This window comes from Melospiza melodia, chromosome 2 (genome assembly GCF_035770615.1).
Source record: "Melospiza melodia melodia isolate bMelMel2 chromosome 2, bMelMel2.pri, whole genome shotgun sequence".
NCBI classification, from domain to species: Eukaryota; Metazoa; Chordata; class Aves; order Passeriformes; family Passerellidae; genus Melospiza; species Melospiza melodia.
In genome coordinates this window covers 125430251-125445379 of record NC_086195.1, presented here as the reverse complement: position 1 = coordinate 125445379, position 15129 = coordinate 125430251, and the positions used below count along the sequence as shown (strand labels likewise).

The 15129-nt window shown below is 42.9% G+C and overlaps 1 protein-coding gene across 4 annotated transcripts in view; it reads right to left on the bottom strand.

Moving 5' to 3' along the window:
- The window catches only part of RASA3 (RAS p21 protein activator 3), a 171347-nt gene that overhangs the window by 115575 nt on the left and 40643 nt on the right, over positions 1-15129 (bottom strand). The window contains exon 1 of one of the 4 annotated variants that reach the window (XM_063149887.1): positions 13511-13694. The exons of the other annotated variants lie outside the window; for them this stretch is intronic. Within the exon in view, the coding sequence (XP_063005957.1) occupies positions 13511-13565 (55 nt within the window). The 5' untranslated portion in view covers positions 13566-13694. Of the gene's footprint in view, positions 1-13510; positions 13695-15129 lie in introns of those variants that run through there. 4 annotated transcript variants of the gene reach the window in all.

The window sequence follows — 15129 nt, the reverse complement described above, 5'->3', positions numbered from 1 at the left end:
CCATGCAAGGCCAGAGGAGTTTTGGCATATCTGCAGCCTGGCACTAATTCACAGACATGTAAGCTCTTATTTGGTTCTAAGCCCTTCCTGGATAAGATATTCATGGCTGACCCCATTTCATTCTGCCACTGGGCATGGTCTGTTAAGCACAGAACTTACTGCTATATGTTTCCAAATGCAGTGTGCATGGTAGTGCTGAAGTAGAGACCCCATCTCACAAGCACCTGGTACTTCTGGTTATATCTCAAACAGCCACCAAACATTAAAAAAAAAAAAAAAAAAAAAAGTTGGACACAGTACAACTAAACCTGAATAAGATTCCATCAGACCAGGAGAAAAATACACCTTCAATTCTAGCAATTCACTCTGCATAAGATAGTGAAGCCTATATTCAAGAGCATGTAGAACAAGTTATTTCCAAGAATGGATTACCATTTCCCATTATCAGAAGCAGAGCACCAGCATACCAATAATTTGCAGGTGTTATTAGGAAACTTTAAAAACAACATTTTCCACTAGACTGTAACAGAGACTGGTTATATTTAATAATGAAGCTGGCTTTAAAAGTAATTCAGCTCATTTTTTTTCCACTTCCAAACTCACAACTTTCTGGAATACTGTCACAGAATCAGGTGTCAAAACACACTAATTATCAGCCTGTAAGAGTTTCACTGAAATGATTTTGCTCTATTGCAACATTCCAAATCCCCCCAGGCACTTTTTATTCCCTGTCAAAAATCACAGAATCACCATTCAAAAACAGACAGGCAGGAGTATTGGTCTGAACAAAAATTAGCTTTTTTCCTCCCTCTCAGGCAATTTTGCTTAGTAGGCCTAAAAAATAAAAAATCCATGGGAGAGTAGGGAGAGTCACACTATCTTGAAATCTAGTTCCTCTCAACTCTAACACGCAACACCAATTTCCTGAAGTCCATTTCAAGCACCACCCCACAGAGCACAGAGGTTGGCTCTACACATCAGCAGGAGAGAGAGGGGACACCAACAGTTCCCCCAGCTTTAAACAGGGCTGGATTTGTGACCATTGACCACAACCTCCTCTGTAAGCCATCATCATCTCTGAAGCACCTAAGCCTATTCTGCAGCAGCTCCTGGTAGTGGGAACTCTGGTGTTCATAGCGGTCAAGCAGAGCCATCCAAGAGCTGCTGGCCCTCAGCATGCAGCAAAATTAATTATGTGGAACAATCTACAAGCACAGGGTAAGACAAATATTTACGGAAGTAAGACTAGTGCTGGTCAACTCCTACCTCACACTTAGGGCAAGAAATGCTAATAGAGCACAAATGTGGTTCTTCAGGTATCTTAACAATTTGAAATTTGAATATTATGCAACATCAACCGAAGTCTTAAACATTAAATATCTACCCTGTAAATGTGACTACAAGTTTATAAAGAGGAACAGGCCACAGAACATTTGCAGAAATAGCTGATGGGTCCTTTGTCTTATGTACCAGGGAATACTTTACACAAAACTCAGAACCTGAACATTATGTTCCTGGAGGTAAAACGCAACTTATCATTTGAGGAATTCAGCTAATAGGTTAATGAACCAGTGCTGCAGGGATAAGTACTCTGAAGGAAGTCTCTTAGGACCAGACTTGGTCTAGGCTACAGAGAATTTGCACAAATCAAGACGAGGAGCTTACTGACAGTTACAACAGTGCACAAAATTTACAGGGGCACAGCTCCTCTGACTTGAGCAGAGCAGGTGCAAGTTTTTAGGACCTTTACTGCATCCCTGAAACATAACAGAGTCCAATAGCAACAATAATCCCCTACAGAGCAAAATGGCTCTTGGGTTTACCAAATTCTCAGACACCCTGAGCCGTACCGTTACCTTTATACAAGTGCAGAAGACGTGAGAAACTTAATAGTGGTTCTGTACCCAGATAATATAATATGCTGAAAGACACACAGCTGCTGGAGTTTCACAATTCTGTCAGTATTTTTGCCTACCTTGTGAGAAACAACTAGCTCTTCCCTCAGCTCCTTACAATATGGAGAAAAAATATAATGTGCAGCTACCTCCATGTACAACCTATTTCATGTAATCACTTACATATCTGCTGTCAGGGACATTTGAAAAAAATCAAAGGAAGACAAGAAATTGTACTGATCAGATCTGTAGAGGAGTGACAGGTCTCAGTGCTAGCACTCCTTGCTTATATCTGCTAAAATTTACTCAAAGCAGCTAAGAAGATAAATATTTTCCCAATATTAAGTTCTCCATGAGAGCAAATGCTGCCATTTCAGAGATATTCCAAAATCAAAACTGGAAGAGAAAACAAATCAGCAAGTGCATTTATAAAGAGAAAAAAACAATGCTTCCAATGCAAGTCTCATCTTAAGAACAGGTGTTTTGTGAAGAAGTTTTTCAACATGTATTGCAGCACAAAAGTTTTCATGACTAGTAACAGCATGAAGAATGAAAGCTGCAATCCCAGAAACAGCACTCGCAGCTGGCAAATGGCAACAACAGAAGAGCTGACCACTGGACTACAAAGAATTTGCATTTGTTCCATAAAACTTAGGGCAGCCACTCAGATACATAAAGTATTCATAAAAGCACATTTTTTCTCAGGAAGAACAGAACAACTACTTGCAAAAAATGAGAGCAATTCTGTTGGACAACTGCATCTCTCTTTTTTACTACCTTTGAATTATCTGCAACAATGCAATCCCAACCAGTAAATCTAACTTAAATATGGCTGGTTTGGAGAGGACGGATTGGTTTTGTTTTAGGCACACACAGCTCTCACATTGTGCCACAGTGTCAGAGCTCAATTTTCCAAGGCTGTGTTCATGTGTTCTATAGCAGTCACCAGCCTTTCAAACCAGAATCAAAAAGCAACTGTAGGATGTCACACCCTGTGTCTCCTGCAAAATAGATCTAATTTTCCATTACAAACTGGTGATTGTTCCTGGGCAGGGGGAGGGAGAGAGGGAGGGAGAGAGAGACTAAGAAAGGCAGCTTTTGTACTATCTACCAGATTTTTCTTCTATTTCTACCACCCTCCTTCCTACAATTCTACAAGCTGAACGACAGCCAGATAAATCAACGGAACTATTTTTCACCGAAATAAGACAACAAAACATCTGAGAAGTTTCAAAATACAGTTCAATTTCACTGTTCAATTACACAGTTAAACACAAGCACATCTAATTACCTTTAAGAACTCACTAATTGGTTTAAAATGCACATCTCAGAAGATGCTAAGAGAAATAGCTTTCAGAATGTTGCACTGTAGCACTCAATGAAACAGGAAATGAGGAACAAAGAAAGGAATTTCATAGATTCCAGATGTACTCTAACACCAGCTGGGAAATACAAGCAAGAATCAACTCCAGCCTTGTAAAAAGCTACCACTAACTGTTTTCTTCTAGAGTTCTTACACAGAAGTAAGTAGCTGTAAACAATTTGTAAACAGAAATATTTTTAGAAGGAATTGGAAAGAGTAATAAACTTCTTCCCTTCCCTCCTATTTTTAAGGAGTTTAAAACTCAGCCACCAGTTAATCTGGTTTTTTGAGCTGCTTTTTTTAAACATATGAAATCTGAATAAACAGTCATAACAGCAGCACAACTGTAAATATTTCAAGTTGTCCTATTTCCAATACTTGGAATATTAAAGCTGAATGAAACTCAAAAGCAAGGAAAATTTAAAAAACAGTAAAATTGACTTACACTACATGCCTTCCGTGCAACTGGAACTAAACAGAATTTAAATTTGCAAATTGCTATAAAATGAGTTATCAGTCACTTAAAAGTTTTATTCCTACATCTATAAATTTTAAAAAAAGAAAACACACTCCAGATTAAAAACCCAGGAAATAAAACTCCTTCACAAGTTCAAACACCCTTCTGCTCCCTGTGTAACAACATCTCCAATGTTTCATCTTCCTTTTTTTGAAACACAAACTCAGGCCTTTCAATGCAAACTTCTTCTAAATGGATTTTGAAATCTCTTCATAAACAAGTTTAGAGACAAAGAGACAAAATACATTTCCCCCCAAAGTCACTGTAACATATGAAATGAAAGCTTAAGCCTGAAGCATGCATCTTATGGAACACAGATCTGTGTCCCCCTCCTCCTCTCATCACAGAAATAGTTGTTCTTCCCAGCTTTGAAACTTTTCATTCATTTATTGCACATGGAAGAATTGAGACACTTCATCTAACATGCATCCACCTCCTAGCAGTGTGTAAAAGTACATTCATATTTATGCAAATTAAACACTGCATCAAATGCTAGCTGCTAAAACCTACCAGTCATTCTGAAGGAAGTGAAACCCTCTTACCATCACATCACCCTAATCCACTTCAGTCAGTGGCCATGCAGTCACAGCTACAAACCTCAGCAACAGGGGACAAACAGCAAGATTCAGCTGCTGGGCTAATGAAGGGACCTTCGTTTTGCCCCAGTGCTGCCTGAGAGGCAATAACACACAAATGCACAAGTCTCTAGCAAAGCAGAAAAAAATGGTAATACTTCAGAGGTCTGCAATGAAAACTGAACGGCAGAAATGTTAATCAGAAGCCTCAAAAGTCTTCAACATTTGTGTTCTTCCCTCAAGAGTCTTCAAAAATACAGATACACTATATTTTCTCTTTCAAGCAGAAGGGGAAAAAAAACCCAAACAACCCTCAAAGACCTCAAACTTTCCACTGAATATATGTAGTGTTTTACAGCTGGCACTGATCCACTAAAATTTGAGAAAGGAAAACAGGGGGAAAATATTGCAGTTCTCCGTAGTTTTGAAGCTTCACATCTCATTTTGCAAAACTTTCACCCAGAAAGTCTTCTATAGGAGGAAAACAACATGTGAAGTTTCAGGGAACTTCCTTTCCCCCTGGTAGAGGTTAGGATGGGAGAGGAAGGAAGTCAGATTTGCTTTGTTTTTACTCCAAAACAAAGCTCTTATTTGGGTCATAAATTCAGTCACCAACCCGCCACGCTGAAGAAATCAGACACTGCTAAAGAACAGACATTTCATAAAGTTTAGCAAATGTCAGTAAAATCAGAAGGTTAGAATGGGTGAGTCCACAATCAGCTTTACTGTTTAATAAATTATAACCTTTTATTAACTCCAAGATTGAGCTTTTTCTTGGTGTAACCACAAAATGCATAAACCTGGAGTACTAGAAAGTTTAAAAGCACAGCATTAAGATTTACTAATGCGTGTTTTGACTATTAATATATGCCTTAGGTGACTTGCTCCCCAGAAGCATTAATGGTCCACCAGCACACACACATTAATTTTCCTCTGACATATTTGCCTGAGTATTTGTTGGTCAGATCAATATGAGCAATGCAACTCTGATATTTAGATCTTTTACAGTATGCAGCCCAGTCTACAAGCATCTGATTTTATTCTAGGCTTCTGGCTCTCACAAGAGCTAGCTCTAAGATTTATTCTCCAAACACATCCGTTTGCAAAGTGCATTGTAACAGCATGAGAAGTGTTAAGTACTCCTCAACAACTCAAAGTGGATTTTACCTCATCCTTTCCCCTCCCCCACCTCCTCCAAGAAAAAAAATTGCTACATGAGATATTCAAAGACTTAACTCGACTCTCACAGAAGTGCAATTGCTGGCTTTAAAGAATTATTCCTAATTTACACTCCTGTAATGGACATCACTCAGTGAGAAAAGGACAGAGGGAATTTTAACCTGATTAATACTATCAAAGGTATTTTTGATGAGGTTTTTCAAATGTATTTTCTAATCTTGGTGTAGGCAACACTGTCCAGTTGTTTACATGAGATCTTCCTTAAATGGGAGCATCAGTGCAACAAATTACTTCCTATGACAACAGAGTGCTTGACAACATAAGTGCATAAGTAGAAATTTTGCTTTGATGCAGAGAAAGGGGAAAGCTCTCTCAAGCATAAATATGATAATCAACATGAGGTGCCTCAGCTTTAAAAGACAAGTGTGTGATGGAGAAATGGGACAGAATGTGTGACTATTAATTAATACCAACTAGAACACCTAAACTTTCATAAACAGCTACAGCTCCTGAACTGAGTGAGAGATTCAAGTAGTTCTCAAGCAGGAGGTCAGAGATACAGATACATCAGTTTGTCAAGTAATCTTCTTGCCATTCTCTCTGGAGTTTTAACATTTATTCTCCACAGCAGCTGACCAAGCTGGTGTGTAATGGCAGCTAACAAATACAGCACCATCAAGGAAACCTACAGTAAGGAAGGGGAGTGAACTGAAAAGCACAGAAGGAGTCAGGCAGTGTCACAACATCACCAGTACCCAGACATGAACACAACGGATGCACCTGCTGTCCCCTCCGACTCCCCACACACGCACACTCCCAGTCAAGCTCCTGGACACTTGTCCAGAAACACCTCTGACAGCCACTGCAGTGTACAGCTCACTAAAATGGAAAAAAACTAAACCTCAAAAGGAAATTAAGTTGCATTCTTTGGTTCTGCTTTGCAAACTGAACTGGATTTTCTCTCCTGAGAGCAGAGGAGCATCAGTCAACAGCAGGTGTGCAAAGAGCACTTCATGGCTGGGAGCAACATGAGCAGGGAAGGGGAAAGACAAGACCTGCCTTCCCAACAGCACCAAGGGACTAATCTGGGGGACTGTATCATGATTTCATGCTTTGGACTGCAGCTATCAAACAGAATGGAAGAAACATGCAATACATAAAGAACAGCATCAGGCAGAACTGACACATAAAAAACAGAGCAGGAGAAGGTAATATTGGCATCTAACTAACCTGGCAATTTCAGAACTAAAGATCTGGTTTTAACCAATGATAGTGAAATAGTAAAAAAAACAAAAACACAAAAAATATTCATCAGTCTGAAGAGTAATTCAGGGCAATGAAGTTTTCAAAAGCATTTTCTGGAAAACTGAGAAAGATATCCAGCATTTGTATGTCCTTATGTAAGAGCATTTGGTATTCTCACCACCAGACAATCACTTCCATGAAGAGACAAGAAAATACTTCTCATGAGACAGATTAAGTAACAGTTCTTTCAAATGTACCAACTCCATAAGATCACAAGTTTGCTTATTGACATCAGGGGCCCTGAGCATGTCTGTTTAACACATTCACTCCTGTGAATTTACCTCTACACACTCTATAAACCAAAACACATGAGCTTCCACTTATATATGAATCCTTGTCTACTTAAAGGAAAGCTATGGATGGAATGCTATGGAGTTTGGTATCAGGCTGGCAGCCCCAAACACAAGCATCTTCTATTTCTTCAAAACTGCATTCACTGCAGCATTTTCCACTGCTACCTCTGTTTCCTCCTCTCACTTGCAGAAAATACAGTCTTGCTCCAGCCATGGCTGCTCTGGACAGTCCAAAGACAGCCAGGGCACTCTGCCTCTAGGAACAGCACTGGACCCAGCCTTTTCCATTCAGAACACTGAATACAAGCTGGTCAGAACACAGCCACCACCAAATCTAGCAATGTCAAATACTGAACCAGCAGTGACAAATCTGCATAATTTATTCTGCATCTTCCATGGCCTGTGAGTCTCAAGCCTTAATGAGCATTGCTACAGTCAATCAATATGAACGTTAAGTTGCCACTTTATTTCACCTATGCAACATCAGTTTAAGCTGCACTTGTTAACTTTTTAATGTGAAGAAAACATCTTGAGAAGTCTTGAATATATTCAGGGTGAGATGCAAATAGCTTTTCTTCCTTTCTTTTCTTCTTGGTCCTCCAACTTAGAAACACCGGAAAAAAACATTGTTATCTTTATAAGAAACATTTCACACTTCCTAAATAATTTTCCATTTGTTTTTTATAAATACATACATACAAATGTGTATATGTATATATGTGTGTATATCTATATATGTATATATATAATGAGAGAGTGAGAAAAGTACCTGGGAAAAATTCTCTCATTCTAAAAATATTTATTCCACAACCTTGTGCCCCATTTAAAAGGGAAAATCCTTTTACAGTATTATGCAATGAACATATTTAGTCGTAATTACTTCTACAAGTAACCACTTAAGGCACTAAATCCCAGCAGACAACATTAAAAGGGACATCTTCTAAAGACAAAATGGATTTCCCTGAACAACCTTAGTATTAATAGACTTTAGGGAGACCTTAAATTTGTCAGGGACAAGAGAAGTTTCTTTTTAGCCTGGGAAAGGCAGAGACATCTCTCAAACATTTACACTGTAACAAGTTTAATGGTGGAAGCCTGTAAATACCTTCTCTTGGCAATTGACCCGCTTAAACAGCAGTAAACTAGCACTTAACTAAGTACTCTGCCTGACTTCACCCAAGACTCTCAGCTTCACAAGTTTAATTGCTTTCACAGTGTCTTAAACTACACAGCTCTCCATTAATTAGTAAAGAATAAGAGGCAAAGAGATGGCATATCTACAGACCAACCATACTAATTTTGTCAACTGGACATAAACAAGTTCTTGCAGTTCCTAGAAAATTGAGTGAGTTTAGAACAGGGTTAGCTGTGTGTGAAGCACCAACCTACATCAGATAGGAGCCAACTTTTATCACAAATATTTCACTGCTTCATGATTCTGCTCACACTTACTGCTAAGGATAGCTTATGCCACCGGAATTCCCACATTTTAGACTAAGGCCTCAACACCTTGTAACCACAAAATGGCCCTTTTAAAACGTGATAAAAGAAAGATTTAGAAGTTCATGAATGTCTGAAATTGCAACAAGCATTCACATTGCACAAGGGGATTGTTACTATCTGTCAGCTCAAAAGCACAATGAGCAGAGGATCCCCTCAATATATTACAGTTCCAGTAAACTCTCGGTGCGCAACATCCTCCTGCCCCAATTACTACTTTCAAACTATCAGACAGAACTATAACAAGCTCTACTACTGCTAGAAAAAATACTATTTTAAAGCAGAGCCAAATGCCCCTAAGTATAACAGTACTAGATTTTAGGGACATGAAAAGCTTGCTAAAGCGAAAATTCACAAATGAGCTGTTTCTTTAGATTTTTCATGTATAAACAATTTCACAAAGTAAAATCTGGCAGCAGGTTCTCTGCTAAGCAGCATACAGCTTTCAACAACAGAAACGCTAAACATGAGCTTTCATTTTTTTCAACTGAAAGTTTAATAGTTGATGCCATTTAAGGAGAAAAAAAGTAGCAATTAAGTACAGCATATTTATTAAATATTAACAGTGCAACAAAAGTCGTGTTGTCAAGCAGAAGGACTCTTTGTAGTTTTTCCAGCCAATCATCAGCCACAGAGCCTTATGTTGTTTCCTTTCAGGTTTTGAAACACTGACTCATGGAAATATCAGCACTGCACACTTCCTCAAAGTGGCAATCTTATAGGAAGTGTTTGTTTAGTCTTACATGACACATTGTTTTGTTTATGTATAAGGGATTCCGGTAAAAATAATTTTCAATTAAGGAAAAAAAAAGACATAAGCACAATGGTTTCAGTTATGGGAAGCCAAAATAAATCAATTTCAACTAGACATCTGAACAGCACATTCGTTAACACAAGTACTACTACTTTTCTTTCTACTGTACATTACTTCCTCGCAACATGAGCAGAAGTTGCCAGGCATTAACTTCTTTCAGTTCAACTAACCACAAAAGAAAGTGGACAAGAGGTAGCACAGGAACAACTCCTCTTAACACTGGTACCCACAATGACAGTTCACACTGCTGCTCCCCAGCTTCAGTATCTCAGTGAGACATCTTTAGGAGGTGCCACACCACTGTCAGTTCAACTGAGTGAGGCAAACACACATCTTCCCACAAAGCTTAACTGTTCCAACACTTTGAAAAAAGGAGACAGATGGCTCGAGCTAAATCCAAGCTTGACTAGAAACAACACTGCTCAGAACAGGGAAGCGCTTAAGAGATGCAGAATGTAATAACTCACCTAGCTTAATATGGCTGATTCCATGCAGCCTATCAGTCCCAAAAGAACAAGTTATACAAGCAGAAGAAAATGGCTTCATTTACCTGCAGCTTCTTAGAAATACAGGACAAGCCAGCCATAGCAGCACACTTCATTAGGGCATTCAAACATCTCCAGGCTACAAATGTTTTGCACAGCCAAAAGCCTCCCAACCACATCTACCTCCTCATTAAAAGAGGAATGCCAACATGGGTGTCGTCCACTGTGTTTGCACTCATTCCTCAATGAATCGATCCTACATTTCATCCAATTTATTCTAAGGTACACCTGTATATCAGTGTCCCCATTCATGATTTGCCAGCAGAGGTGCTACAGAGAAGGAAATGTCTTATCAGATCAAGCACAGAATATCTGAAAGTCAGAAATCAGACAGAGCTTGACTATGAAACAAGCTCCCAAAGAACAGAACTGACCATCTCCTTAGCATGATGAATCAAAGCAAAACATGGAAAATGACAATCCTTTTTTGCCCTCAAATAAGTTTTCTTCTCTTAACCCATTCATTGAAAGATTAAAGCCTCCTGTCACTAGAAATGAGAGAAAACTACAAGACACCCATGAATGGGAGCTGCTAAAAGAAATGTACTATTGGGAATAGCTGAAAAAAGCAGTGTCACTCCAATGTTCACCATCTTTTCAGGGGTGCCCAGCAACAGGATCAGGAGGAATGGCCAAAAATAGAAACACAGTTAAGTTCCACCTCAACATGAAGACCTTCTTTACGCTGATGATTTATTAAAAATATGGATACTGATCTAGTACCGATATCCAACTGTGACGGACAAAGACTCTCTAATAGTTTAAAGTTAGGAAGTGTATGTTTATTGAAACGCTGGGCAGCATGTGGGACAGCTCCCAAATACACACTGCAATTTACAGGTGATTACAGAGTCCTTTTATCTACACAAGTATTGAATACCCAAAATACAAATGCATATTCATAACTTTGGAACATCTCATTGCCCGTTTGTATGGTAATCAGTTCAAAATAATTAAGCATGCATAGTTTGTTCCTTGAAATGGGTCGGTGGTCCCTTTCACGGGGAGGGGACCCAAAATGAGGAAGTAAATGAAGTCTTCCTCATTCTCACCTTTCTACCTTTTCAATGCAAACATGACAAATGAACCCTTGGTAGAATTCCCATTCCCTGTCTTCAATTGGTTTCAGAACAGAGGAGGCCTACAATTGTCTTATGTTCCTAAAAGCTATTTATCAGTTTTTATAGTCTTCATTATAAACTCAGCTAACCAAACATTATGTTGGCAAGCAATCAATTATTAGTTAGCTACTAACTCTTAACTTCATCAAGGCCTACCCATTTATTTTGATTAACTCTAATAAAGCTTATCTCTAACTAAAACCTCAGCTCCTTTAAAATCCTTAAATTCCTTAAAGTTTTGGTGTCACTGAGGGTGGCAGAGCACTGGAACATGTTGTCCAGAAAGGTCATGGAGTCTCCCTCTCTGGAGACACTCAAAAACCAGCCGGGCACTTTGCTGTATAACCCATGCTGGATAACCCATGCCTTGGCAGGGGGTTTGCAGAGGATGACATCCAGCGATCCCCTCCCGCCCTGCCAGCTCCGTGAGTCTGTGACCTCCCTTAGATCCACTCACAGGACCTTCTGTAGGGAGCCTACAAGCTCCATGTACAAATTCTAGAAGATGAGGATTGCTTTACAAGGCCAGTCTCATTAGGAATACTTCCTCAACCCATCAAAGCAATCCCGCCACTTCCTATTTTTGTGAAAATTTCCCAAGAGACGGTCAGCTACAGAGAGGAGTGTGACTCGGGAACACGAGCGGCCGAAGGCGGCGGGGCTGCGGGGCGCGCTCGGCTGCGCCCCCTGGTGGGCGGCGGCGGCACGGCGGCGGGCATTGTCCTCCCCTGCTCCGGGAATCACCTTCCGCTCCGGCGGCACCGGCCAAGCCAAGCGCCGGGATGCTCGCGGCTTTTCCGCTCGCCATCCAGCCTAAAAAACAGCGGGGATCCTTGCTGCGGTTCTACAGGAATCAAGTGCTCCGCGCCGACAGCTGGAGTCAGCAGCAGGATTAACTTTAGTCCGCCACATAATGAGCTTCATCTCAAGACTTTTGCAGCTGTTATTGTATTCGATCCCCTCAACAGTGCAAAGGAATTCCCACACTCTCGTGACTTCAATCATTCAGGTATAAGATCATCACTGTTTTCTACTCAAAAAAAACCCCAGCCGATCAAACACAAACAGCTTAGCCACAAGTCATCATCCTATACGCGGGATGCGTTCTTAGCCCTTTTACTAAAAAATCACAGATGGAAACAACTTGCAATATCTTCACTCGCATGGTGTCCGGATTTCTCCCTTGGGAAAAGACATTTTTTTAATTCCCCTCCCCTCTTTGAAAAGAGACAGAGAGCAAGTCTCCGTCCATACTCTGTAGGCTTACTGAATCTCTTTTCTGGATGTATACGAGAAAATAAAACGAACATTTAATTTTTAGTTTATATGATAATATTTTAATTCATAAAAACTGCTGTCACTAAACTACCTGTTGACAATTAACGAGGAAACGATCCTAGCAATGGTCTCTTTGAAATGCTAACGCCACTGTACAATAATGAGATTTTCTACGTAATCTCACGTTTCAGTTTCATCCAACACGCCAATTGGAGGCTGCAAATTTGTTTCCGAAAGCAGGGAAACGCAAAGGAATATTTTTTCAAGAGCTTTATTAGGAAGCCACACGCCGGCGGTACCCACCGCTGCGAGCCCGGCGCTGAACGCCGCCGCTTCCCCGGGAGCTCGCAGCCCCCGCGCCCCATCCCGGGCAGGAGAGCCGCTCGCTCGGCATGAGGGACCGATTGTCTTACGGAAACGAGGGATTTCCCTCCCAGCCGGCACACTCAGAACTCGACGAGGGAGAGTTTAATCCGCTCGCTGACATCTGTCGCTTACTTTCTAATAATGTGGTTTGGAACTCGCTCAACACAAGAAGAAGAGCGAATGTCCAAAAGCGCGAGCCGGAGGAAGCCGTGAGGAAGCGACAGCAGCCCCTGCCTGTCCCCCTGGCCGAGGGCAGGGGCTGACACGGCAGCTCCTGCACGCAGCCGCTTTTGGGCCGGCTGCACAGCAGCCCTGCCAGGGACACACAGCGCTGAGACCCGAGGGCCGCCTTCAAACTTTTACAGCGCAGCTTAGCAGCAAAAATGAAAAAGAAAAAAAAAAAAAAAAGAAGAAAAGAAAAGAAAAAAAACACTCTAAAAAAAACCCCCCAAAAAAACCCAAAAAACCAAAACCCGCGAAATCGGCCGAACTCCCTGCGCTGCCCGGACTGCTGCCGGCGCCGCTCGCCTGCCGGACGCACGGCGCTGCCCGCCCGTCCCCGCGGCACCGGCCGCCTCCCAGGCACCGGCCGCCCGCCCCGCACGGCCCCGCGGAGCCCCCCGGCCGCGGGCACCGCCCGCCCCGCCGCCTCCAGCGCTCCCCGGGCGGGACGCAGAGCCAGGGCAGCGCGAAGGGGCCTCGGCGCCTCGCCGCCCTCCGCTCCAGCGGAGCTCCCTGCCCGCTGCCCCGCGCACTCACCGATTTTAATCCTGACGCTCTGGAAGACCCGCAGACCCTCTTCCTCCACCGCCATGGTGCTGCCGCCGCCGCTGCGCCTGACGCTCAGCAGTGCTGGAGCCCCGCCGCCGCGGAGGAGGCGCGGGGAGCGGGCAGGAGGCGGGAGAGATGCTCCGGCAGACGGGAAGGAGGGAGAACGGCGGGACGGCTCGGGACGCACCACGACCGGGCTGCAGCGAGCGAGGCACGGAGCGGCCGCGCAGCCCAGCGCAGCGCAGCGCCCGCCTCCCCCCCCGCGGGCTGGCAGCGCCCGCCCCGCCGCCGCCCCCTCATTGGCCGGCGGGGCGGCGGCCGCGGCGCTCATTGGCTCGCTGCCCGGCGGGGCGGGGGGAGCGCGGGGGAGCGCGGAGCGCGGCAACAGCTGGAGCGCGGCCGCCCCCCGCAGCACGGCCCGGCACGGCACGGCCCGGCCCAGGCACAGCGCGGCCCGGCAGGGGCTCACCAGCCCCGTGCCCCGCTCCGGTGCCGGCCCGGACCAGCCGCCGGCAGCAACCCTTGGCGTCATGGCGAGAGAGGGCGAGAGAGAGGGAGGGATGTGCAAGTTCTCTTTCCCACACAGCCATAAAGAGAGGGCTGTAGCGATGCTCCAGGTTGAAAGCCATTCATTAGCGAGCAAAAGGTCCCGTATTAAATAAACAAACCCGTTCGGGCGCTGGGAGCAGGCCGGTCTGTCTTCCTGGCTCCATTTGATCAGCGGCAAAGCTGGCTCTACCTGATTGCACGGGGAGAGCAGGGAAATCAGATTTCAGACTTGCGTGATTACACATTAAACAGCAAGAAATAGGACCTGTGTCAGCGTTCAGTGCCAAACTTTGGGTCTTGTAAAGTCAGTAATTGAAATACGCCTCCCCAAAGGTCTGGCAAAAGCAGAGCACAAGGTTCAATGGAGGTCTGCAGATTATTTCAAAAACTAAGAAATCAAATCACCTTTGGTGCAGTCACAATATCCCTCAAGAGGCTTGGAACATCCCTATGCAGAACAGCCCAGGCACATCACAGTCCAACACGTCTGATAAGCACAAAAAAAAATGCCCTTTCTCAAGCCTGCAATTAAAAAAAATACTTTTCTATTCTAGCTCTAATTTCAGGAGTGATAGAAAGGCAAACTCACTGAGGACAATCTATACATATATTAAAAAGCTAGTAATGAAGAAGAAATGAGAAGGCAAATCAGTCACAGGCAGTATGAAGTCTGTACCAAAGAGGTGCTTGAAGGCCTGATGAAAACAGTTGGGCAATCCATCAGTGCTTGAATCATGGAAGGTAGAACATAAAATAAATGTCCTTTATTACCAAAAACAAAAGGTGAGGTATTGAAATGCAGAAGAGCAAATGAAAAGTTGGGAAGGGGCTACAATAGCAGAGGAAGTCAGCTTGTAGGAAAGCCTGAGGCATCTGAGATTTCCAACACAGGTATGGGTCTAACTGAAGGAAGCTGGCAAGCTCACAGCCAAAAAAGGAAGCAGTGAGTTATCTCTAGGAGCTGCCTGACTTACTGTGTCTTCCTTGTCTGCATAGCCAAGTGACATATGTAATTTGATAAAAATACTTTTACAGCACAAGACTCCAAAGAGATTTAA